Raw genomic sequence first — 26,387 nt, 5'->3', positions numbered from 1 at the left:
TCCCCAATCGGCAAACGGCGGTGAGAGGGAACCCGGGGGAAGACCCCACCCCCGTCTCCCCCGGTTACAGACAGTCCGCGGTTGCCGCCGCCGACACCACGCACCCTCCCCCCGCCGTCCCGTTCAAGTGGCAGTAACCCAGCTGGTCGCCCTGGCAACGCTCGGCGAACGGCCGGGGTCCCGAGGCGGGAGAGGACCCGGTGTCCGGCGGGGGTCCGTCCGTGGCCCCCTGCTGCAGCCCCGCACCCTGCCCGTAGAAGAAGGAGACCTGGCGGAAACTGGGCTGCATCTCGTCCACCAGCCGCCCGAGGATCTGCAAAAACGTCGGCCGCGACTTGGGGTTCCACTCCCAGCAACGCTGCATCAAATCGTGGCTGCAACAGGCAGATTGATCGAGAGTCAGCACGGGGTGAGATACAGAGTAAAGCTCCCTCTACACTGTCCCATCACACACTCCCAGGGCAGGTACAGGGGGTTAGATACAGAGTAAAGCTCCCTCTACACTGTCCCATCAAACACTCCCAGGGCAGGTACAGGGGGTGAGATACAGAGTAAAGCTCCCTCTACACTGTCCCATCAAACACTCCCAGGGCAGATACAGGGGGTGAGATACAGAGTAAAGCTCCCTCTACACTGTCCCATCAAACACTCCCAGGGCAGGTACAGGGAGTTAGATACAGAGTAAAGCTCCCTCTACACTGTCCCATCAAACACTCCCAGGGCAGGTACAGGGGGTTAGATACAGAGTAAAGCTCCCTCTACACTGTCCCATCAAACACTCCCAGGGCAGGTACAGCACGGGGTTAGATACAGAGTAAAGCTCCCTCGACACTGTCCCATCAAACACTCCCAGGGCAGGTACAGGGGGTTAGATACAGAGTAAAGCTCCCTCTACACTGTCCCATCAAACACTCCCAGGGCAGGTACAGGGGGTTAGATACAGAGTAAAGCTCCCTCTACACTGTCCCATCAAACACTCCCAGGGCAGGTACAGGGGGTTAGATACAGAGTAAAGCTCCCTCTACACTGTCCCATCAAACACTCCCAGGGCAGGTACAGCACGGGGTTAGATACAGTGTAAAGCTCCCTCTACACTGTCCCATCACACACTCCCAGGGCAGGTACAGGGGGTTAGATACAGAGTAAAGCTCCCTCTACACTGTCCCATCAAACACTCCCAGGGCAGGTACAGGGGGTTAGATACAGAGTAAAGCTCCCTCTACACTGTCCCATCAAACACTCCCAGGGCAGGTACAGCACAGGGTTAGATACAGAGTAAAGCTCCCTCTACACTGTCCCATCAAACACTCCCAGGGCAGGTACAGGGGGGTTAGATACAGAGTAAAGCTCCCTCTACACTGTCCCATCAAACACTCCCAGGGCAGGTACAGGGGGGTTAGATACAGAGTAAAGCTCCCTCTACACTGTCCCATCAAACACTCCCAGGGCAGGTACAGGGGGTTAGATACAGAGTAAAGCTCCCTCTACACTGTCCCATCAAACACTCCCAGGGCAGGTACAGCACGGGGTTAGATACAGAGTAAAGCTCCCTCTACACTGTCCCATCTCACACTCCCAGGGCAGGTACAGCACGGGGTTAGATACAGAGTAAAGCTCCCTCTACACTGTCCCATCTCACACTCCCAGGGCAGGTACAGCACGGGGTTAGATACAGAGTAAAGCTCCCTCTACACTGTCCCCATCAAACACTCCCAGGGCAGGTACAGCATGGGGTTAGATACAGAGTAAAGCTCCCTCTACACTGTCCCATCAAACACTCCCAGGGCAGGTACAGCACGGGGTTAGATACAGAGTAAAGCTCCCTCTACACTGTCCCATCAATCACTCCCAGGGCAGGTACAGGGGGTTAGATACAGAGTAAAGCTCCCTCTACACTGTCCCATCAAACACTCCCAGGGCAGGTACAGGGGGGTTAGATACAGAGTAAAGCTCCCTCTACACTGTCCCATCAAACACTCCCAGGGCAGGTACACCACGCGGTTAGATACAGAGTAAAGCTCCCTCTACACTGTCCCATCAAACACTCCCAGGGCAGGTACAGGGGGTTAGATACAGAGTAAAGCTCCCTCTACAATGTCCCATCAAACACGCCCAGGGCAGGTACAGGGGGGTTAGATACAGAGTAAAGCTCCGTCTACACTGTCCCATCAAACACTCCCAGGGCAGGTACAGGGGGCTAGATACAGAGTAAAGCTCCCTCTACACTGTCCCATCAAACACTCCCAGGGCAGGTACAGGGGGTTAGATACAGAGTAAAGCTCCCTCTACACTGTCCCATCAAACACTCCCAGGGCAGGTACAGGGGGTTAGATACAGAGTAAAGCTCCCTCTACACTGTCCCATCAAACACTCCCAGGGCAGGTACAAGGGGTGAGATACAGAGTAAAGCTCCCTCTACACTGTCCCATCAAACACTCCCAGGGCAGGTACAGGGGGTTAGATACAGAGTAAAGCTCCCTCTACACTGTCCCATCAAACACTCCCAGGGCAGGTACAGGGGGTTAGATACAGAGTAAAGCTCCCTCTACACTGTCCCATCAAACACTCCCAGGGCAGGTACAAGGGGTGAGATACAGAGTAAAGCTCCCTCTACACTGTCCCATCAAACACTCCCAGGGCAGGTACAGCACGGGGTGAGATACAGAGTAAAGCTCCCTCTACACTGTCCCATCAAACACTCCCAGGGCAGATACAGGGGGTGAGATACAGAGTAAAGCTCCCTCTACACTGTCCCATCAAACACTCCCAGGGCAGGTACAGGGAGTTAGATACAGAGTAAAGCTCCCTCTACACTGTCCCATCAAACACTCCCAGGGCAGGTACAGGGGGTTAGATACAGAGTAAAGCTCCCTCTACACTGTCCCATCAAACACTCCCAGGGCAGGTACAGCACGGGGTTAGATACAGAGTAAAGCTCCCTCGACACTGTCCCATCAAACACTCCCAGGGCAGGTACAGGGGGTTAGATACAGAGTAAAGCTCCCTCTACACTGTCCCATCAAACACTCCCAGGGCAGGTACAGGGGGTTAGATACAGAGTAAAGCTCCCTCTACACTGTCCCATCAAACACTCCCAGGGCAGGTACAGGGGGTTAGATACAGAGTAAAGCTCCCTCTACACTGTCCCATCAAACACTCCCAGGGCAGGTACAGCACGGGGTTAGATACAGTGTAAAGCTCCCTCTACACTGTCCCATCACACACTCCCAGGGCAGGTACAGGGGGTTAGATACAGAGTAAAGCTCCCTCTACACTGTCCCATCAAACACTCCCAGGGCAGGTACAGGGGGTTAGATACAGAGTAAAGCTCCCTCTACACTGTCCCATCAAACACTCCCAGGGCAGGTACAGCACAGGGTTAGATACAGAGTAAAGCTCCCTCGACACTGTCCCATCAAACACTCCCAGGGCAGGTACAGGGGGGTTAGATACAGAGTAAAGCTCCCTCTACACTGTCCCATCAAACACTCCCAGGGCAGGTACAGGGGGGTTAGATACAGAGTAAAGCTCCCTCTACACTGTCCCATCAAACACTCCCAGGGCAGGTACAGGGGGTTAGATACAGAGTAAAGCTCCCTCTACACTGTCCCATCAAACACTCCCAGGGCAGGTACAGCACGGGGTTAGATACAGAGTAAAGCTCCCTCTACACTGTCCCATCTCACACTCCCAGGGCAGGTACAGCACGGGGTTAGATACAGAGTAAAGCTCCCTCTACACTGTCCCATCTCACACTCCCAGGGCAGGTACAGCACGGGGTTAGATACAGAGTAAAGCTCCCTCTACACTGTCCCCATCAAACACTCCCAGGGCAGGTACAGCATGGGGTTAGATACAGAGTAAAGCTCCCTCTACACTGTCCCATCAAACACTCCCAGGGCAGGTACAGCACGGGGTTAGATACAGAGTAAAGCTCCCTCTACACTGTCCCATCAAACACTCCCAGGGCAGGTACAGGGGGTTAGATACAGAGTAAAGCTCCCTCTACACTGTCCCATCAAACACTCCCAGGGCAGGTACAGGGGGGTTAGATACAGAGTAAAGCTCCCTCTACACTGTCCCATCAAACACTCCCAGGGCAGGTACACCACGCGGTTAGATACAGAGTAAAGCTCCCTCTACACTGTCCCATCAAACACTCCCAGGGCAGGTACAGGGGGTTAGATACAGAGTAAAGCTCCCTCTACAATGTCCCATCAAACACGCCCAGGGCAGGTACAGGGGGGTTAGATACAGAGTAAAGCTCCGTCTACACTGTCCCATCAAACACTCCCAGGGCAGGTACAGGGGGCTAGATACAGAGTAAAGCTCCCTCTACACTGTCCCATCAAACACTCCCAGGGCAGGTACAGGGGGTTAGATACAGAGTAAAGCTCCCTCTACACTGTCCCATCAAACACTCCCAGGGCAGGTACAGGGGGTTAGATACAGAGTAAAGCTCCCTCTACACTGTCCCATCAAACACTCCCAGGGCAGGTACAAGGGGTGAGATACAGAGTAAAGCTCCCTCTACACTGTCCCATCAAACACTCCCAGGGCAGGTACAGCACGGGGTTAGATACAGAGTAAAGCTCCCTCTACACTGTCCCATCAAACACTCCCAGGGCAGGTACAGCATGGGGTTAGATACAGAGTAAAGCTCCCTCTACACTGTCCCATCAAACACTCCCAGGGCAGGTACAGCACGGGGTTAGATACAGAGTAAAGCTCCCTCTACACTGTCCCATCAAACACTCCCAGGGCAGGTACAGGGGGTTAGATACAGAGTAAAGCTCCCTCTACACTGTCCCATCAAACACTCCCAGGGCAGGTACAGGGGGGGTTAGATACAGAGTAAAGCTCCCTCTACACTGTCCCATCAAACACTCCCAGGGCAGGTACACCACGCGGTTAGATACAGAGTAAAGCTCCCTCTACACTGTCCCATCAAACACTCCCAGGGCAGGTACAGGGGGTTAGATACAGAGTAAAGCTCCCTCTACACTGTCCCATCAAACACGCCCAGGGCAGGTACAGGGGGGTTAGATACAGAGTAAAGCTCCCTCTACACTGTCCCATCAAACACTCCCAGGGCAGGTACAGGGGGCTAGATACAGAGTAAAGCTCCCTCTACACTGTCCCATCAAACATTCCCAGGGCAGGTACAGGGGGTTAGATACAGAGTAAAGCTCCCTCTACACTGTCCCATCAAACACTCCCAGGGCAGGTACAGGGGGTTAGATACAGAGTAAAGCTCCCTCTACACTGTCCCATCAAACACTCCCAGGGCAGGTACAGCACGGGGTTAGATACAGAGTAAAGCTCCCTCTACACTGTCCCATCAAACACTCCCAGGGCAGGTACAGCACGGGGTTAGATACAGAGTAAAGCTCCCTCTACACTGTCCCATCAAACACTCCCAGGGCAGGTACAGGGGGTTAGATACAGAGTAAAGCTCCCTCTACACTGTCCCATCAAACACTCCCAGGGCAGGTACAGGGGGTTAGATACAGAGTAAAGCTCCCTCTACACTGTCCCATCAAACACTCCCAGGGCAGGTACAGCACGGGGTTAGATACAGAGTAAAGCTCGCTCTACACTGTCCCATCAAACACTCCCAGGGCAGGTACAGCACGGGGTTAGATACAGAGTAAAGCTCCCTCTACACTGTCTCATCAAACACTCCCAGGGCAGGTACAGCACGGGGTTAGATACAGAGTAAAGCTCCCTCTACACTGTCCCATCAAACACTCCCAGGGCAGGTACAGCACGGGGTTAGATACAGAGTAAAGCTCCCTCTACACTGTCCCATCAAACACTCCCAGGGCAGGTACAGGGGGTTAGATACAGAGTAAAGCTCCCTCTACACTGTCCCATCAAACAGTCCCAGGGCAGGTACACGGGGGTTAGATACAGAGTAAAGCTCCCTCTACACTGTCCCATCAAACACTCCCAGGGCAGGTACACCACGCGGTTAGATACAGAGTAAAGCTCCCTCTACACTGTCCCATCAAACACTCCCAGGGCAGGTACAGGTGGTTAGATACAGAGTAAAGCTCCCCCTACACTGTCCCATCAAACACTCCCAGGGCAGGTACAGGGGGTTAGATACAGAGTAAAGCTCCCCCTACACTGTCCCATCAAACACTCCCAGGGCAGGTACAGGGAGTTAGATACAGAGTAAAGCTCCCTCTACACTGTCCCATCAAACACTCCCAGGGCAGGCACAGGGGTTAGATACAGAGGTACACACAGGGGCTTACAGTTTGTCTGGGCAGTTGTCTGGTTTTCCCAAGATCCCGTTGTTCATTACGAAGCGCAGGACCTGTTCGTTGGACATCCCTTGGTACGGTTGTTCAGCCAACGTGGCGATTTCCCACAGCACCACTCCAAACGACCTGAAAGATCAGCAGATCCCAGTTACTGTGACTGAGGAGGGTCCCCCTGTACCTCCCCTCTCCCCGTTAAACAACAGCCCCAACCCTGCACACCCTGCATTAGTGGAAAGGTCCGACTGAATGAACATCCATCCGACCTATTGTCTAACAACTGTCCTTGCTACATCTTGCAAATTTAACAGAAGATGATTCCAGGAGGGGTTTGTGTCCATTGGGATTGTATACACTGGCAGTGAATGGGAAGGGGTTTGGGTCCATTGGGATTGTGTACAGTGGGAGTGAATGGGAAGGGGTTTGGGTCCATTGGGATTGTGTACAGTGGGAGTGAATGGGAAGGGGTTTGGGTCCATTGGGATTGTGTACAGTGGGAGTGAATGGGAAGGGGTTTGTGTCCATTGGGATTGTGTACAGTGGGAGTGAATGGGAAGGGGTTTGCGTCCATTGGGATTGTGTACAGTGGGAGTGAATGGGAAGGGGTTTGTGTCCATTGGGATTGTGTACAGTGGGAGTGAATGGGAAGGGGTTTGTGTCCATTGGGATTGTGTACAGTGGGAGTGAATGGGAAGGGGTTTGGGTCCATTGGGATTGTATACACTGGCAGTGAATGGGAAGGGGTTTGGGTCCATTGGGATTGTGTACAGTGGGAGTGAATGGGAAGGGGTTTGGGTCCATTGGGATTGTGTACAGTGGGAGTGAATGGGAAGGGGTTTGTGTCCATTGGGATTGTGTACAGTGGGAGTGAATGGGAAGGGGTTTGGTTCCATTGCAATTGTGTACAGTGGGAGTGAATGGGAAGGGGTTTGGGTCCATTGGGATTGTGTACAGCGGGAGTGAATGGGAAGGGGTTTGTGTCCATTGGGATTGTGTACAGTGGGAGTGAATGGGAAGGGGTTTGGTTTCATTGCAATTGTGTACAGTGGGAGTGAATGGGAAGGGGTTTGGGTCCATTGGGATTGTGTACAGCGGGAGTGAATGGGAAGTGGTTTGTGTCCATTGGGATTGTGTACAGTGGGAGTGAATGGGAAGGGGTTTGTGTCCATTGGGATTGTGTACAGTGGGAGTGAATGGGAAGGGGTTTGGGTCCATTGGGATTGTGTACAGTGGGAGTGAATGGGAAGGGGTTTGGGACCATTGGGATTGTGTACAGTGGCAGTGAATGGGAAGGGGTTTGGGTCCATTGGGATTGTGTACAGTGGGAGTGAATGGGAAGGGGTTTGTGTCCATTGGGATTGTGTACAGTGGGAGCGAATGGGAAGGGGTTTATGTCCATTGGGATTGTGTACAGTGGGAGTGAACGGGAAGGCGTTTGGGTCCATTGGGATTGTGTACAGTTGGAGTGAATGGGAAGGGGTTTGGGTCCATTGGGATTGTATACAGTGGGAGTGAATGGGAAGGTGTTTGGGTCCACTGGGATTGTGTAGAAATGCGAGTAGTACCTGGTTTGTACCAAATATTATCGAGCAATTGAAAGCCTTACCACACGTCAGTGTGTGGACTGAAGATCCCATCCTTGAGTGACTCCGGGGACATCCAGCGGACTGGGAGAAGTCCCTTACCTCCCTTCCGGTAATAATCCGTCTCGTAAATATCTCGCGTCATTCCAAAATCTGCAAGAGAGACAGGGTCGTCTTAGTGTGTTTATGAGTCAGCCGTGATCGGAGGGGCAGTACTGAGGGAGTGCCGCACTGTCGGAGGGACGGTACTGAGGGAGCGCCGCACTGTCGGAGGGGCGGTACTGAGGGAGTGCCGCACTGTCGGAGGGGCGGTACTGAGGGAGCCCCGCACTGTCGGAGGGGCAGTACTGAGGGAGCGCCGCACTGTCGGAGGGGCTGTACTGAGGGAGCCCCGCACTGTCGGAGGGGCGGTACTGAGGGAGCGCCGCACTGTCGGAGGGGCAGTACTGAGGGAGCGCCGCACTGTCGGAGGGGCAGTACTGAGGGAGTGCCGCACTGTCTGAGGGGCAGTACTAAGGGAGTGCCGCACTGTCGGAGGGGCAGTACTAAGGGAGTGCCGCACTGTCGGAGGGGCGGTACTGAGGGAGTGCCGCACTGTCGGAGGGGCAGTACTGAGGGAGCCCCGCACTGTCGGAGGGGCGGTACTGAGGGAGTGCCGCACTGTCGGAGGGGCAGTACTGAGGGAGCCCCGCACTGTCGGAGGGGCGGTACTGAGGGAGTGCCGCACTGTCGGAGGGGCAGTACTGAGGGAGCGCCGCACTGTCGGAGGGGCAGTACTGAGGGAGTGCCGCACTGTCGGAGGGGCAGTACTGAGGGAGTGCCGCACTGTCTGAGGGGCAGTACGAAGGGAGTGCCGCACTGTCGGAGGGGCAGTACTAAGGGAGTGCCGCACTGTCGGAGGGGCGGTACTGAGGGAGTGCCGCACTGTCGGAGGGGCAGTACTGAGGGAGCCCCGCACTGTCGGAGGGGCGGTACTGAGGGAGTGCCGCACTGTCGGAGGGACAGTACTGAGGGAGCCCCGCACTGTTGGAGGGGCGGTACTGAGGGAGCGCCGCACTGTCGGAGGGGCAGTACTGAGGGAGCGCTGCACTGTCGGAGGGGCAGTACTGAGGGAGCGCCGTACTGTCGGAGGGGCAGCAATGAGGGAGCGCCGTACTGTCGGAGGGGCAGCAATGAGGGAGTGCCGCACTGTCGGAGGTGCCGTCTTTCGGATGAGACATTAAACCGAGGCCCTGTCTGCCCTCTCGGGTGGACGTAAAAGATCCCACTAAATGACTAACAGATGTATTTAAGGGGAGACTGGACAAACACACGAGGGAGAAGGGAATAGAGGGTTATGCCGATAGAGTTAGGGCGAGGAAAGACGGGAGGAGGCTCGAGTGGGGCATAAACACGGCATGGACTGGTTGGGCGGAATGGCGGGTTTCTGGGCCGTATAATCCCGTGAGGTGACCCAATAGAATCCGTGACTGTGCCGGACAGAATGGAGGAGGGCGTGACCTGTGAACCGTGACCCCCCCCACCGCGCGTCGCTGGTTACCACGCATACCGCGCAGTCACCACAGCGACGACACACCTCCGATCTTGACGACGAGCTCCTCGGACACCATGCAGTTACGGGCCGCCAGGTCTCGGTGCACGAACTTCTTGGCGTTAAGATAGGCCATGCCATCCGCGATCTCGCCGGCCATCTGCATCATATCCTTCAGGGTGGGCGGGGGCAGGCTGCAGTTATTCTGCCGGGAGAGCGAGAGAGAGACGGCCGTCCATCAGGAGATCACAGCCAAACATGGCAGCATCCGATCCGCAATTCACTCTCGTCCGGGACAGCACAGCCCCTGTGTGTGTGTCCCAGTGTCCCTTGTACACACTGCGTGTGTCCCAGTGCCCTCTGTACACACTGCGCGTGTCCCAGTGTCCTCTGTACACACTGCGCGTGTCCCAGTGTCCCCTGTACACACTGCGCGTGTCCCAGTGTCCTCTGTACACACTGCGCGTGTCCCAGTGTCCTCTGTACACACTGCGTGTGTCCCAGTGCCCTCTGTACACACTGCGCGTGTCCCAGTGTCCTCTGTACACACTGCGTGTGTCCCAGTGCCCTCTGTACACACTGCGCGTGTCCCAGTGTCCTCTGTACACACTGCGCGTGTCCCAGTGTCCCCTGTACACACTGCGCGTGTCCCAGTGTCCTCTGTACACACTGCGTGTGTCCCAGTGCCCTCTGTACACACTGCGCGTGTCCCAGTGTCCTCTGTACACACTGCGCGTGTCCCAGTGTCCCCTGTACACACTGCGCGTGTCCCAGTGTCTCCTGTACACACTGTGTGTGTCCCAGTGTCCCCTGTACACACTGTGTGTGTCCCAGTGTCCCCTGTACACACTGTGTGTGTCCCCTGTACACACTGAGTGTGTCCCAGTGTCACCTGTACACACTGTGTGTGTCCCAGTGTCCCCTGTACACACTGCGCGTGTCCCAGTGTCCCCTGTACACACTGCGCGTGTCCCAGTGTCCCCTGTACACACTGTGTGTCCAGTGTCTCCTGTGCACACTGCGCGTGTCCCAGTGTCCTCTGTACACACTATGCGTGTCCCAGTGTGTCCCAGTGTCCCCTGTACACACTGTGTGTCCCAGTGTCCCCTGTACACACTGAGTGTGTCCCAGTGTCCTCTGTACACACTGTGTGTGTCCCAGTGTCCTCTGTACACACTGTGTGTGTCCCAGTGTCCCTGTACACACTGCACGTGTCCCAGTGTCCCTGTACATGTACAGCATACAGCGGGTAAAGGGGAAACGATTCACTCCCATCTGGTACTGTACATCGAAACATCGAAACATAGGAGCAGGAGTTGGCCATTCGGCCCCTCGAACCTGCACCGCCATTCAATATGATCATGGCTGATCCTCTATCCCAACACCATATTCCCGCTTTCTCTCCAGACCCCTGGATGCCTTTTGTGTCGAGAAATCTATCTATCTCCCTCTTAAATATATTCAGTGACGGCCTCCACAGAGGGGAGGGGTAGGCGAGGGGAGGTGGGAGGGGAGGGTGGGAAGGTGAGGAGAGAGGGGAGGAGGAGGAGGGGAGGGGGGAGAGGGAGGTGAGGGGGGGAGAGGGAGGGGAGGGGGGAGAGGGAGAGGGGAGGGGGGAGAGGGGAGGAGGAGGGGAGTGGAGGGTGGGAGGGGAGTGGAGGAGGAGGGGAGTGGAGGGGAGGGGAGGGGAGGGGAGGGGAGGGGAGGGGAGGAGGAGGTGAATGGAGGTGGAGGGGGAGGGAGTGGGGAGGGAGTGGGGAGGGGGAGGGAGAGGGAGTGGGGAGTGGAGGGGAGGAGGAGGGAGTGGAGTGGGAGGGGGAGGTGAATGGAGGGGAGGGGGAGGTGAATGGAGGGGGAGGGGGAGGTGGAGGGAGAGGGAGGGAGAGGGAGGGAGGGGGGAGAGAGGGAGAGGGGTGGGGGGAGAGGGGTGGGGGGAGAGGGGAGGGGGGAGGGGAGTGGAGGGTGTAGGGGAGTGGAGGAGGAGGGGAGGGGAGGGGAGGGGAGGAGGAGGAGGGGAGTGGAAGGGGAGGGGGAGGTGAATGGAGGTGGGGAGGGAGTGGGGAGGGGGAGGGAGTGGGGAGTGGAGGGGAGGAGGTGGGGAGTGGAGGGGGAGGGGGAGGGGAGGTGAATGGAGGGGGAGGGGGAGGGGAGGGAGGGGAGGAGGAGGGGAGTGGAAGGGGAGGGGGAGGTGAATGGAGGTGGAGAGGGAGGGAGTGGGGAGGGGAGGGAGTGGGGAGTGGAGGGGAGGAGGAGGGCAGTGGAGGGGGAGGGGGAGGGGGATGGAGTGGGAGGGGGAGGTGAATGGAGGGGGAGGGGGAGAGGAGGGGGAGGGGAGGGAGTGGGGGAGGGGGAGGGAGGGACCCTACCTCGGTGCCGAGGCGCAGTGAGCGGAGGTGACTCTTGAGATCTCCTCGGGTCATCAGCTCCATGATGACCAGGGCGGGTTGTCCCTTGGAGACACTCCCAGCAAACGAACCTGGACAAAGAGCACAGAGCAGGTCAGAACCGCACCGTGCTGGTAACTACAACCTGCGTTTATATAGCACCTTCAACCTGCCGAAACCTCCCAAGGCAGTACAAAAATTTGACACTGTATGAGTTCAAATTAGCGCAGGAGACCAAAAGCTGGGTCACAGAGGTGGGTTTTAAGGAGCATCTTGAAGGAGGAGAGGGAGGCGGAGAGGTTTAAGGAGGGAGTTCCAGAGCTTGGGGCCCAGGCAGCTGAAGGCACGGCCACCGATGGTGAAGCGATGGAAATCGGGGAATGCTCAAGAGGCCAGAATTGGAGGAGCGCAGAGATAGGGAGGGATGGAGGGGCTGGAGGGGGTTACTGAGATAGGGAGGGATGTAGGGGCTGGAGGGGGTTACTGAGATAGGGAGGGATGTAGGGGCTGGAGGGGGCTACTGAGATAGGGAGGGATGTAGGGGCTGGAGGAGGTTACAGAGATAGGGAGGAGTATAGGGCTGGAGGAGGTTACAGAGATAGGGAGGGGTGTAGGGGCTGGAGGGGGTTACAGAGATAGGGAGGGGTGTAGGGGCTGGAGGAGGTTACAGAGATAGGGAGGGGTGTAGGGCTGGAGGAGGTTACAGAGATAGGGAGGGTGTAGGGGCTGGAGGAGGTTACAGAGATAGGGAGGGGTGTAAGGGCTGGAGGAGGTTACAGAGATAGGGAGGGGTGTAGGGCTGGAGGAGGTTACAGAGATAGGGAGGGTGTAGGGGCTGGAGGAGGTACAGAGATAGGGAGGGGTGTAGGGGCTGGAGGAGGTTACAGAGATAGGGAGGGGTGTTGGGGCTGGAGGGGGTTACAGAGATAGGGAGGGGTGTAGGGGCTGGAGGGGTTTACAGAGATAGGGAGGGGTGTAGGGGCTGGAGGGGGTTACAGAGATAGGGAGGGGTGTAGGGGCTGGAGGGGGTTACAGAGATAGGGAGGGGTGTAGGGGCTGGAGCAGGTTAGAGAGATAGGGAGGGGTGTAGGGGCTGGAGGGGGTTACAGAGATAGGGAGGGGTGTAGGGGCTGGAGGAGGTTACAGAGATAGGGAGGGGTGTGGGGGCTGGAGGGGGTTACAGAGATAGGGAGGGGTGTAGGGACTGGAGGAGGTTACAGAGATAGGGAGGGGTGTAAGGGCTGGAGGAGGTTACAGAGATAGGGAGGGGTGTAGGGGCTGGAGGGGGTTACAGAGATAGGGAGGGTGTAGGGGCTGGAGGGGGTTACAGAGATAGGGAGGGGTGTGTTGGGGGGCTGGAGGGGGTTACTGGAGCCCCTCTCCCCCTCCGGCCCCCCGGGGGTCCCAGTACCACGTGGTAGCAGTCGAAGGCCTTCATCACCGACGCCTCCTTGAGAAACTCGATGCGCTCTCGCCGGCTGGCCGACTCGTTGACCGTCTTCAGGGCCAGGCGGGTCTGGGCCTGGCCATTCACCACCAGCCTGGCCGTCCCCTCGTACACCATGCCGAACGACCCCTGACCCAGCTCCTTGATGATGGTGATGGTCTCCCTGGGGACCTCCCACTCGTCGGCGACGTATACTGCGGGCAGAGCGGGGAGAGCAAGGGTTAATCCCCCGGAATTACCGCCCGGCCATCACACACACAACATCACAACCGGGGGCAGGAGTGGGCCATTGGGCCCCTCCATCCTGCCCCGCCATTGGGCCCCTCGATCCTGCCCCGCCATTGGGCCCCTCCATCCTGCCCCGCCATTGGGCCCCTCGATCCTGCCCCGCCATTGGGCCCCTCGATCCTGCCCCGCCATTCGGCCCTTCGAGCCTGCCCCGCCATTGGGCCCCTCGATCCTGCCCCGCCATTGGGCCCGTCAATCCTGCCCCGCCATTGGGCCCCTCGATCCTGCCCCGCCATTGGGCCCCTCCATCCTGCCCCGCCATTGGGCCCCTCGATCCTGCCCCGCCATTGGGCCCCTCGATCCTGCCCCGCCATTGGGCCCCTCGATCCTGCCCCGCCATTGGGCCCCTCGATCCTGCCCCGCCATTCAATGAGATCACGGCTGATCTTCTACCTCAACTCCCCCTTCCCGCCCGATCCCCAGATCCCTCGATTCCCTTAATATCCACATGCCCCAGACACGAGACTCCCCAAAGCAAGCGCTCTACTCGGAACTCCTTCACAGGCAAACGGGCCAAAGGTGGGCAGAGGAAACGTTACAAGGGACCACCCTCAAAGCCCTCCCTGATTAAGTGCAACATCCCCCACCGACACCTGGGAGTCCCTGGGCCCAAAGACCAGTCCGCCCTGAGTGGAGGAAGTGCATCCGGGAGGGCGCTGAGCACCTCGAGTCTCGTCGCCGAGAGCGTGCAGAAACCAAGCGCAGGCAGCGGAAGGAGCGTGCGGCAAACCAGTCCCACCCTCCCCTTCCTTCAACCACTGTCTGTCCCACCTGTGACAGGGACTGTGGCTCTCGTATTGGACTGTTCAGCCACCTAAGGACTCATTGTTAGAGTGGAAGCAAGTCTCCCTCGATTCCGAGGGACTGGCTCTGATGAATATCCTCAATGACTGAGCCTCCACAGCCCTCGGGGGGCAGAGAATTCCAAAGATTCACCACCCTCTGAGTGAAGAAATTCCTCCTCATCTCAGTCCTCAATGGCCGACCCCTTATCCTGAGACTGTGTGACCCCTGGTTCTAGACTCCCCAGCCCGGGGGGGAAACACCCTCCCTGCATCTACCCTGTCAATCCCTGTAAGAATGTTGTATGTTTCAATGAGATCACCTCTCATTCTTCTAAACTCCAGAGAATATCGGCCCAGTCTGCTCAATCTCTACCCATAGGACAATCCCCCCCATCCCAGGAATCAGTCTGGTGAACCTTCGCTGCACTCCCTCTGTGCCAAGTATATCCTTCCTTAGGTAAGGAGACCCAAACTGTGCACAATACTCCAGGTCTCACCAGGGCCCGATATAATCGCAGTAAGACGTCTTTACTCTTATACTCAAATACTGGGGAGTTCGAGAACCTGGGGTCACAGTCTAAGGATAAGGGGTAAGCCATTTAGGACCGAGATGAGGAGAAACTTCTTCACTCAGAGAATTGTGAACCTGTGGAATTCTCTACCACAGAGAGTTGTTGGGGCCAGTTCATTGGATATATTCAAAAGGGAGTTAGATGTGGCCCTTACAGCTAAAGGGATCAAGGGGTATGGAGAGAAAGCAGGAAGGGGTACTGAGGGAATGATCAGCCATGATCATATTGAATGGTGGTGCAGGCTCGAAGGGCCGAATGGCCTGCTCCTGCACCTATTGTCTATGTTTCTATCCGCTTGTAATAAAGGCCAACGTTCCATTTGCTTTCCTAAAAGGCACCGATTCCCTCCTGTCCGGTACCGTGTGTTGGCCGCTGTCCGCGTACGGTTCACGGTGGGTAACTGATACTTACTGTCTGAGGCGTACAGGTATTCTGGGTTCACGGACATATACAGGGTGCCATTCAGGAAACCATTGATCCTGTAGAAGCAAATTGAAAGGAAATACAATCAAAAATTCAGCAGATTCAACAACTCAACTTGCATTTCTATAGCGCCTATCACCACCGGACATCCCAGAGCACTTTACAGCCAATGAAGTACTTTTGGAGTGTGCTCAATGTTGTATTGTGGGAAACGCGGCAGCTCAATTTGCGCACAGCAAGCTCCCACACACAGCAATGTGATAATGACCCAGATCGTCTGTTTTAGTGATGTTGGTCGAGGGATAAATATTGGCCCCAGGACACCGGGGAGAACTCCCCCTGCTCTTCTTCCAATAGCGGCCCCGGGATCTTTTACATCCACCCGAGAGGGCAGACGGGGCCTTGGTTTAATGTCTCATCTGAAAGTGTGGCGCTCCCTCAGTACTGCCCCTCCGACAGTGCGGGGCTCCCTCAGTACTGCCCCTCCGACAGTGCGGGGCTCCCTCAGTACTGCCCCTCCGACAGTGCGGCACTCCCTCAGTACTACCCCTCCGACAGCGCAGTGTGGCGCTCCCTCAGTACTGCCCCTCCGACAGTGCGGCACTCCCTCAGTACTGCCCCTCCGACAGTACGGCGCTCCCTCAGTACTGCCCCGCCGACAGTGCGGCACTCCCTCAGTACTGCCCCTCCGACAGTGCGGCACTCCCTTAGTACCACCCCTCCGACAGTGCGGCACTCCCTCAGTACTGCCCCTCCGACAGTGCGGCACTCTCTCAGTACTGCCCCTCCGACAGTGCGGCACTCCCTCAGTACTGCCCCTCCGACAGTGCGGTGCTCCCTCAGTACTCCCCCTCCGACAGTGCGGCACTCCCTCAGTACCGCCCCTCTCTGGTGCGTGGGTGGATCGGGGAGGAGGGAGATGGACGTGTGCCCCCCACCAATGGCAGTGGGGTCTTGAGCACTCACCTTTTCTTGTTGTAGACGTACAGAAAGACCACCAACATCAAGATGGCCACCAGAACCACCACGGGCATCATGGTGAGCACCACCAGGAAATCCTCGTACTTCTTCTCGACTGGAGGGGAATGAGATGGTGAGGTCATGTGACGGCTACACGCCCCGCAATACAGAGCCCCCCCCCCACACCTGACACTCTGCTCGCACGGCCAGCCCCCTGGTCCGCACCCTGTGGGTCCCCGTGTAGGTAAAGCCCACCCTCTGATACCCCCTCCTCAGTATCAGGCTCGCTGTACAATGGTCTGTTAGCACAGCGGAAACACCAGCACAGACTGGTGGGGCCCAATGTGTAACAGGCTCGAGGGGCTGAATGGGCCTCCTCCTGTTCCTGTGTAACAGGCCCGAGGGGCTGAATGGGCCTCCTCCTGTTACTGTGTAACAGGCTCGAGGGGCTGAATGGCCTCCTGTTCCTGTGTAACAGGCTCGAGGGGCTGAATGGGCCTCCTCCTGTTTCTGTGTAACAGGCTCGAGGGGCTGAATGGGCCTCCTCCTGTTCCTGTGTAACAGGCTCGAGGGGCTGAATGGGCCTCCTCCTGTTTCTGTGTAACAGGCTCGAGGGGCTGAATGGGCCTCCTCCTGTTCCTGTGTAACAGGCTCGAGGGGCTGAATGGGCCTCCTCCTGTTTCTGTGTAACAGGCTCGAGGGGCTGAATGGGCCTCCTCCTGTTCCTGTGTAACAGGCTCGAGGGGCTGAATGGGCCTCCTCCTGTTCCTGTGTAACAGGCTCGAGGGGCTGAATGGGCCTCGTGTCCCTGTGCGGGGCCCCAGGGACGGACTGGTGGTACTCACTGGGCGCGGCGGGGATGTAGAAGGAGATGGGCTCAGTCCACGATCCGTTGCCGGCCAGGGACGTGCTGTGGATTGCCGCCGAGTGGTTGCCGGGCTGCAGACGGGCGATCTTTGCTCCTCCGTATCTCTCGTAGACGTGGCGCGGGACGCACTCGTGGAATTCCTGGGCGTGAGACGCAGACAGCGGCATCAGCATTTCACACGGGCTGCCCCCTCAACAACAAACAGCATTTATATAGCGCCTTTACCGTAGGGAAACGCCCCGCGGAGCTTCACAGGAGCGTTATCAGACACAGGCTGACCCCGAGCCGCGTCAGGAGATATTAGGGACAGGTGAACAAAAGCTGGGTCACAGAGGCGGGGTTTCAGGAGGAGAGAGAAGCGGAGAGGTTTCGGGAGGGAGTTCCAGAGCTTGGGGCCCAGGCAGCTGAAGGCACGGCCACCGATGGTGGAGCGATTATAATCGGGGCAGAATTGGAAGAGTGCAGAGAACTCAGAGGGTTGTAGGAGGTTACAGAGATAGAGAGGGGTGTAGGGGCTGGAGGAGGTTACAGAGATAGGGAGGGGTGTAGGGGCTGGAGGAAGTTACAGAGATAGGGAGGGGTGTAGGGGCTGGAGGAGGTTACAGAGATAGAGAGGGGTGTAGGGGCTGCAGGAGGTTACAGAGATAGGGACGGGTGTAGGGGCTGGAGGGGGTTACAGAGATAGGGAGGGGTGTAGGGGCTGGAGGGGGTTACAGAGATAGGGAGGGGTGTAGGGGCTGGAGGGGGTTACAGAGATAGGGAGTGGTGTAGGCGCTGGAGGGGGTTACAGAGATAGGGAGGGGAGTAGGGGCTGGAGGAGGTTACAGAGATAGGGAGGGGTGTAGGGGCTGGAGGAGGTTACAGAGATAGGGAGGGGAGTAGGGGCTGGAGGAGGTTACAGCGATAGGGAGGGGTGTAGGGGCTGGAGGAGGTTACAGAAATAGGGAGGGGAGTAGGGGCTGGAGGAGGTTACAGAGATAGGGAGGGGTGTAGGGGCTGGAGGGGGTTACAGAGATAGGGAGGGGTGTAGGGGCTGGAGGGGGTTACAGAGATAGGGAGGGGTGTAGGGGCTGGAGGGGGTTACAGAGATAGGGAGGGGTGTAGGGGCTGGAGGGGGTTACAGAGATAGGGAGGGGTGTAGGTACTGGAGGAGGTTACAGAGATAGGGAGGGGTGTAGGGGCTGGAGGGGGTTACAGAGATAGGGAGGGGTGTAGGGGCTGGAGGGGGTTACAGAGATAGGGAGGGGTATAGGGGCTGGAAGGGGTTACAGAGATAGGGAGGGGTGTAGGGGCTGGAGGGGGTTACAGAGATAGGGAGGGGTGTGTCTCACCTCATTGTCCCTCCCGTATTTAATCTCGTATTTGAGGATGAGTCCGTTGGGATTGGCCGGCTCGGGCCACTGTAGGAGGACACTGTTCCCATTGATGAGCTCCCAGGTAACGTTGCCAACGATGTCGTCCGCGTGCGCTGGGGATAGGAAACGCACGGGGCGGTTAGCGAGTCCATCGTCAGGTCCCGGGCGATCACCCCTCCCCATCGCAACCAGTGGGCCATCTCCCAGACAGCGTCAAGGCCCCGGACCGGACCATCAAGCTGATCGCGGAGGGGGCGACCCGCGACAGAAACCGTGATATAGGGCTTCCCTCTAGTGGACTGCTGTGTTACTGTAACTACTGATGTAAGTACGATAAAACAGTCATGGGACCTTTTCTGTTGGAGCCATCTTGTCCGCTCCACACTCCAGCTATCCCAATATCCAACAGTGCGGCGCTCCCTCAGTACCGCCCCTTCGACAGTGCGGCGCTCCCTCAGTACCGCCCCTCCGATAGTATGGCGCTCCCTCAGTACCGCCCCTCCGACAGCGCAGCACTCCCTCAGTACTGCCCCTCCGACTGTGCGGCGCTCCCTCAGTACTGCCCCTCCGACAGTGTGGCACTCCCTCAGTACTGCCCCTCCGACAGCGCAGCACTCCCTCAGTACTGCCCCTCCGACTGTGCGGCGCTCCCTCAGTACTGCCCCTCCGACAGTGCGGCGCTCCCTCAGTACTGCCCCTCCGACAGTGCGGCGCTCCCTCAGTACTGCCCCTCCGACAGTGCGGCGCTCCCTCAGTCCCGCCCCTCCGACAGTGCGGCGCTCCCTCAGTACTGCCCCTCCGACAGTGCGGCGCTCCCTCAGTACTGCCCCTCCGACAGTGCGGCGCTCCCTCAGTACTGCCCCTCCGACAGTGCGGCGCTCCCTCAGTACTGCCCCTCCGACAGTGCGGCGCTCCCTCAGTACTGCCCCTCCGGCAATGCGGCGCTCTCTCAGCACTGCCCCTCCGACAGTGCGGCGCTCCCTCAGTACTGCCCCTCCGACAGTGCGGCACTCCCTCAGTACTGCCCCTCCGACAGTGCGGCGCTCCCTCAGTACTGCCCCTCCGACAGTGCAGCACTCCCTCAGTACTGCCCCTCCGACAGTGCGGCGCTCCCTCAGTACTGCCCCTCCGACAGTGCGGCGCTCCCTCAGTACTGCCCGTCCGACAGTGCGGCGCTCCCTCAGTACTGCCCCTCCGACAGTGCGGGGCTCCCTCAGTACTGCCCCTCCGACAGTGCGACACTCCCTCAGTACTGCCCCTCCGACAGTGCGGCACTCCCTCAGTACTGCCCGTTCGACTGTGCGGCGCTCCCTCAGTACTGCCCCTCCGACAGTGCGGGTCTCTCTCAGTACTGCCCCTCCGACAGTGCGGCGCTCCCTCAGTACTGCCCCTCCGACAGTGCGGCACTCCCTCAGTACTGCCCCTCCGACAGTGCGGGGCTCTCTCAGTACTGCCCCTCCGACAGTGCGGCACTCCCTCAGTACTGCCCCTCTGACAGTGCGGCGCTCCCTCAGTACTGCCCCTCTGACAGTGCAGCGCTCCCTCAGTACTGCCCCTCCCACAGTGCGGCGCTCCCTCAGTACTGCCCCTCCGACAGTGCGGCACTCCCTCAGTACTGCCCCTCCGACAGTGCGGCACTCCCTCGTACTGCCCCTCCGACAGTGCGGTGCTCTCTCAGCACTGCCCCTCCGACAGTGCGGCACTCCCTCAGTACTGCCCCTCCGACAGTGCGGCACTCCCTCGTACTGCCCCTCCGACAGTGCGGGGCTCCCTCAGTACTGCCCCTCCGACAGTGCGGGGCTCCCTCAGTACTGCCCCTCTGACAGTGCGGCGCTCCCTCAGTACTGCCCCTCTGACAGTGCGGGGCTCCCTCAGTACTGCCCCTCTGACAGTGCGACGCTCCCTCAGTACCGCCCCTCCGACAGTGCGGCACTCCCTCAGTACTGCCCCTCTGACAGTGCGGGGCTCCCTCAGTACCGCCCCTCTGACAGTGCGGCACTCCCTCAGTACCGCCCCTCCGACACTCCCTCAGTACTGCCCCTCTGACAGTGCGGCACTCCCTCAGTACTGCCCCTCCGACACTCCCTCAGTACTGCCCCTCCGACACTCCCTCAGTACTGCCCCTCCGACACTCCCTCAGTACTGCCCCTCCGACACTCCCTCAGTACTGCCCCTCCGACAGTGCGGGGCTCCCTCAGTACTGCCCCGGGGAGGGGTGACTCACCCTCGGGCATGGTGCGTGCGAAGGCGAAGGTTGCAGCACTACAGCCGACCTTGTTGGCAGCGTGGTTGCAGACGTGGATATTGATGCAGTATTCGGTGAAATGCCGCAGGTTGGAGATCACGATGCGCTCCCGGTTGAACACCTTGTCCTCGAAGTACGGGAAGTCCGTGAGCTGCTTCCCCTCGGCCCCCGAACGGTTCCCGCCCGTCACGTTCAGGCCCATAGCCGCCGTCTCGTTCCCCGGGCTGGCCACGCCCCTACGTTGCCGCGGCGACCTACCGGGACAAAGATCATAGAAACAGAGAAAGTAGGAGCCGGAGTCGGCCATTCGGCCCCTCGAGCCCGCTCCGTCATCCAATCAGATCACGGCTGATCTTCCACCTCAACTCCACTTTCCCGCCCGATCCCTCGATTCCCCTCGAGTCCAACAATCTATCGACCTCAGCCCTGAATATACTCAGCGACTGAGCCTCCACAGCCCTCTGGGGCAGAGAATTCCAAAGATTCACCACCCTCTGAGTGAAGAAAATCCTCCTCATCTCAGTCCTCAATGGCCGACCCCTTATCCTGAGACTGTGTGACCCCTGGTTCTAGACTCCCCAGCCCGGGGGAAACACCCTCCCTGCATCTACCCTGTCAATCCCTGTAAGAATGTTGTATGTTTCAATGAGATTACCTCCCATTCTTCTAAACTCCAGAGAATATCGGCCCAGTCTGCTCAATCTCTACCCATAGGACAATCCCCCCATCCCAGGAATCAGTCTGGTGAACCTTCGCTGCACTCCCTCTGTGGCAAATATATCCTTCCTTAGGTAAGGAGACCCAAACTGTGCACAATACTCCAGGTGTGGTCTCACCAGGGCCCGGTATAGTCGCAGTAAGACGTCTTTACTCTTATGCTCAAACCCTCCTGTAATAAAGGCCAACAGGCCATTTGCTTTCTCAATTGCTTGCTGTACCTGCAGGTTAACTTTCAGTCTAAGGATAAGGGGTAAGCCATTTAGGACCAAGATGAGGAGAAACTTCTTCACTCAGAGAGTTGTGAACCTGTGGAATTCTCTACCACAGAAAGTTGTTGAGGCCAGTTCGTTGGATATATTCAAAAGGGAGTTAGATATGGCGCTTACGGCTAAAAGGATCAAGGGGTATGGAGAGAAAGCAGGAAAGGGGTACTGAGGGAATGATCAGCCATGATCTTATTGACTGGTGGTGCAGGCTCGAAGGGCCGAATGGCCTGCTCCTGCACCTATTGTCTATGGTTCAGTGATTCATGTACAAGGTCACCCAGATCCCGTTGAACACCAACATTTTGCAAGTTCCCACCCCTTTAAACATTAAGAACCAGTCGGTTTATCAGCGAAAGGTTTAACAATCACACGACACATTACCGGTTCATCCACCAGGCTCACAACCACCTGCCCCATCGTGGATCCCCCGAACCCAACTGGCCGGGGTTTTATTGAGTCTTGCGAACATCACGTGACTGGCAGAGCCCCTCCCAACTCAGCAGCTCGACCAACCGGTGAGCATCCTGGCATGGTGCGTACATTACACCTCTCTCTTTGACCCAGCATTTGTTCACCTGTCGTAACATCTCCTTATGTGGCTCGGGGTCACATGTTGTCTGATTCACGCCCCTGTCCAGTAAAAGGGACGTTACAGGTGCTACTTAAATATAAATTGCTGTTGACGTTAACCCCATCACCATATCCCTCTATTCCTTTCTCTTCGTGTGTATTTATCCAGCCTCCCCGTAAATACATCGATACTATTCGCCTCAACCCCTCCCTGTGGCAGTGAGTCCCACATTCTCACAATCACCACCTTTACTGAATTTGGTTTGACAATTTGCCGGGGTGGGATTTGAACCCAGTGTGGTGTTTACAGCGACTTTAGTAATGACTCCACGAGGTCAGGTATTGTACTTGAACTGTTGTGACCTTAGTGCATTTATGAGGTTACAGGAAGGTGGGTTCCCTACCTGGTTACCTGCGGTGTGCAGGTGACCTCCAGGTCTCCACCAGTTGCACCCTCTAGTGGTACAGGCACAGTGTATACAGTGTGAAGATACATTCATTTGTCTTACGTAACTGTACATCGAGTGTACATAGTATATACATACACAACACCCACCACACTGGCGCAGATAACACAGCAAAGTGACCAAACCTGCTGTACCCGCTCGCGGGGTAGTTCCTACCTTGGTTTCACCCCTTTCACTGTCTTGGTTTTCCTGCAAAGCAAAAATTACTCCAGTTACTCACTCCGTCCGCAGCTCCTCACTGTGTACACGATAATCCGACACGCTCCCTCCTACACTGTCCCATCAAACACTCCCAGGGCAGGTACAGGGGGTTAGATACAGAATAAAGCTCCCTCTACACTGTCCCATCAAACACTCCCAGGGCAGGTACAGGGGGTTAGATACAGAGTAAAGCTCCCTCTACACTGTCCCATCAAACACGCCCAGGGCAGGTACAGCACGGGGTTAGATACAGAGTAAAGCTCCCTCTACACTGTCCCATCAAACAATCCCAGGGCAGGTACAGGAGGTTAGATACAGAGTAAAGCTCCCTCTACACTGTCCCATCAAACAATCCCAGGGCAGGTACAGGTGGTTAGATACAGAGTAAAGCTCCCTCTACACTGTCCCATCAAACACTCCCAGGGCAGGTACAGCACGGGGTTAGATACAGAGTAAAGCTCCCTCTACACTGTCCCATCAAACACTCCCAGGGCAGGTACAGGGGGTTAGATACAAAGTAAAGCTCCCTCTACACTGTCCCATCAAACACTCCCAGGGCAGGTACAGGGGGTTAGATACAGAGTAAAGCTCCCTCTACACTGTCCCATCAAACACTCCCAGGGCAGGTACAGCACAGGGTTAGATACAGAGTAAAGCTCCCTCTACACTGTCCCATCAAACACTCCCAGGGCAGGTACAGCACGGGCTAGATACAGAGTAAAGCTCCCTCTACACTGTCCCATCAAACACTCCCAGGGCAGGTACAGGGGGTTAGATACAGAGTAAAGCTCCCTCTACACTGTCCCCATCAAACACTCCCAGGGCAGGTACAGGGGGTTAGATACAGAGTAAAGCTCCCTCTACACTGTCCCATCAAACACTCCCAGGACAGGTACAGGGGGTTAGATACAGAGTAAAGCTCCCTCTACACTGTCCCATCAAACACTCCCAGGGCAGGTACAGCACGGGGTTAGATACAGAGTAAAGCTCCCTCTACACTGTCCCATCAAACACTCCCAGGGCAGGTACAGCACGGGGTTAGATACAGAGTAAAGCTCCCTCTACACTGTCCCATCAAACACTCCCAGGGCAGGTACAGGGAGTTAGATACAGAGTAAAGCTCCCTCTACACTGTCCCATCAAACACTCCCAGGGCAGGTACAGGGGGTTAGATACAGAGTAAAGCTCCCACTACACTGTCCCATCAAACACTCCCAGGGCAGGTACAGGGGGTTAGATACAGAGTAAAGCTCCCTCTACACTGTCCCATCAAACACTCCCAGGGCAGGTACAGCACGGGGTTAGATACAGAGTAAAGCTCCCTCTACACTGTCCCATCAAACACTCCCAGGGCAGGTACAGGGGGTTAGATACAGAGTAAAGCTCCCTCTACACTGTCCCATCAAACACTCCCAGGGCAGGTACAGGGGGTTAGATACAGAGTAAAGCTCCCTCTACACTGTCCCATCAAACAATCCCAGGGCAGGTACAGGAGGTTAGATACAGAGTAAAGCTCCCTCTACACTGTCCCATCAAACAATCCCAGGGCAGGTACAGGTGGTTAGATACAGAGTAAAGCTCCCTCTACACTGTCCCATCAAACACTCCCAGGGCAGGTACAGCACGGGGTTAGATACAGAGTAAAGCTCCCTCTACACTGTCCCATCAAACACTCCCAGGGCAGGTACAGGGGGTTAGATACAAAGTAAAGCTCCCTCTACACTGTCCCATCAAACACTCCCAGGGCAGGTACAGGGGGTTAGATACAGAGTAAAGCTCCCTCTACACTGTCCCATCAAACACTCCCAGGGCAGGTACAGCACAGGGTTAGATACAGAGTAAAGCTCCCTCTACACTGTCCCATCAAACACTCCCAGGGCAGGTACAGCACGGGGTTAGATACAGAGTAAAGCTCCCTCTACACTGTCCCATCAAACACTCCCAGGGCAGGTACAGGGGGTTAGATACAGAGTAAAGCTCCCTCTACACTGTCCCCATCAAACACTCCCAGGGCAGGTACAGGGGGTTAGATACAGAGTAAAGCTCCCTCTACACTGTCCCATCAAACACTCCCAGGACAGGTACAGGGGGTTAGATACAGAGTAAAGCTCCCTCTACACTGTCCCATCAAACACTCCCAGGGCAGGTACAGCACGGGGTTAGATACAGAGTAAAGCTCCCTCTACACTGTCCCATCAAACACTCCCAGGGCAGGTACAGCACGGGGTTAGATACAGAGTAAAGCTCCCTCTACACTGTCCCATCAAACACTCCCAGGGCAGGTACAGGGAGTTAGATACAGAGTAAAGCTCCCTCTACACTGTCCCATCAAACACTCCCAGGGCAGGTACAGGGGGTTAGATACAGAGTAAAGCTCCCTCTACACTGTCCCATCAAACACTCCCAGGGCAGGTACAGGGGGTTAGATACAGAGTAAAGCTCCCTCTACACTGTCCCATCAAACACTCCCAGGGCAGGTACAGCACGGGGTTAGATACAGAGTAAAGCTCCCTCTACACTGTCCCATCAAACACTCCCAGGGCAGGTACAGGGAGTTAGATACAGAGTAAAGCTCCCTCTACACTGTCCCATCAAACACTCCCAGGGCAGGTACAGGGGGTTAGATACAGAGTAAAGCTCCCTCTACACTGTCCCATCAAACACTCCCAGGGCAGGTACAGGGGGTTAGATACAGAGTAAAGCTCCCGCTACACTGTCCCATCAAACACTCCCAGGGCAGGTACAGCACGGGGTTAGATACAGGGTAAAGCTCCCTCTACACTGTCCCATCAAACACTCCCAGGGCAGGTACAGGAGGTTAGATACAGAGTAAAGCTCCCTCTACACTGTCCCATCAAACAATCCCAGGGCAGGTACAGGTGGTTAGATACAGAGTAAAGCTCCCTCTACACTGTCCCATCAAACACTCCCAGGGCAGGTACAGCACGGGGTTAGATACAGAGTAAAGCTCCCTCTACACTGTCCCATCAAACACTCCCAGGGCAGGTACAGGGGGTTAGATACAAAGTAAAGCTCCCTCTACACTGTCCCATCAAACACTCCCAGGGCAGGTACAGGGGGTTAGATACAGAGTAAAGCTCCCTCTACACTGTCCCATCAAACACTCCCAGGGCAGGTACAGCACAGGGTTAGATACAGAGTAAAGCTCCCTCTACACTGTCCCATCAAACACTCCCAGGGCAGGTACAGCACGGGCTAGATACAGAGTAAAGCTCCCTCTACACTGTCCCATCAAACACTCCCAGGGCAGGTACAGGGGGTTAGATACAGAGTAAAGCTCCCTCTACACTGTCCCCATCAAACACTCCCAGGGCAGGTACAGGGGGTTAGATACAGAGTAAAGCTCCCTCTACACTGTCCCATCAAACACTCCCAGGACAGGTACAGGGGGTTAGATACAGCGTAAAGCTCCCTCTACACTGTCCCATCAAA

At 56.8% G+C, this 26,387-nt stretch overlaps 2 protein-coding genes across 2 annotated transcripts in view; both read right to left on the bottom strand.

Moving 5' to 3' along the window:
* Positions 1-64: 64 nt before the first annotated feature.
* LOC139240078 (insulin-like growth factor 1 receptor) lies at positions 65-7,882 on the bottom strand. The gene is made up of 3 exons (XM_070868452.1): positions 7,835-7,882; positions 6,264-6,398; positions 65-374 (listed from the first exon to the last, which is right to left on the bottom strand). The coding sequence occupies exons 2-3, from the start codon at positions 6,338-6,340 to the stop codon at positions 65-67; spliced, it is 387 nt and encodes a 128-aa protein (XP_070724553.1). The 5' UTR covers positions 6,341-6,398; positions 7,835-7,882.
* LOC139240143 (insulin receptor-related protein-like) overlaps positions 7,872-26,387 on the bottom strand; it is a 65,264-nt gene continuing 46,748 nt past the window's right edge. The window contains 11 exon segments of the mRNA XM_070868519.1: positions 7,872-8,005; positions 9,429-9,588; positions 11,750-11,844; positions 11,847-11,859; positions 13,179-13,408; positions 15,271-15,338; positions 16,249-16,357; positions 17,088-17,250; positions 18,442-18,578; positions 20,690-20,964; positions 22,890-22,922. Of these exon segments, the coding sequence (XP_070724620.1) occupies positions 7,872-8,005; positions 9,429-9,588; positions 11,750-11,844; positions 11,847-11,859; positions 13,179-13,408; positions 15,271-15,338; positions 16,249-16,357; positions 17,088-17,250; positions 18,442-18,578; positions 20,690-20,964; positions 22,890-22,922 (1,417 nt within the window).

Source organism: Pristiophorus japonicus, chromosome 30 (assembly GCF_044704955.1).
Source record: "Pristiophorus japonicus isolate sPriJap1 chromosome 30, sPriJap1.hap1, whole genome shotgun sequence".
NCBI classification, from domain to species: domain Eukaryota; kingdom Metazoa; phylum Chordata; class Chondrichthyes; family Pristiophoridae; genus Pristiophorus; species Pristiophorus japonicus.
The sequence above is the reverse complement of the archived record's forward strand: the minus strand, read 5'-3'. Positions and strand labels throughout refer to the sequence as shown.

Coding starts and splice junctions, on each gene's coding strand:
- LOC139240078 (XM_070868452.1), bottom strand. CDS start 6,340: ATGTCCAACGAACAGGTCCTGCGCTTCGTAATGAACAACGGGATCTTG. Junction 375..6,263: donor GACAACTGCCCAGACAAACT/GTAAGCCCCTGT, acceptor TGCCTGTTGCAG/CCACGATTTGATGCAGCGTT.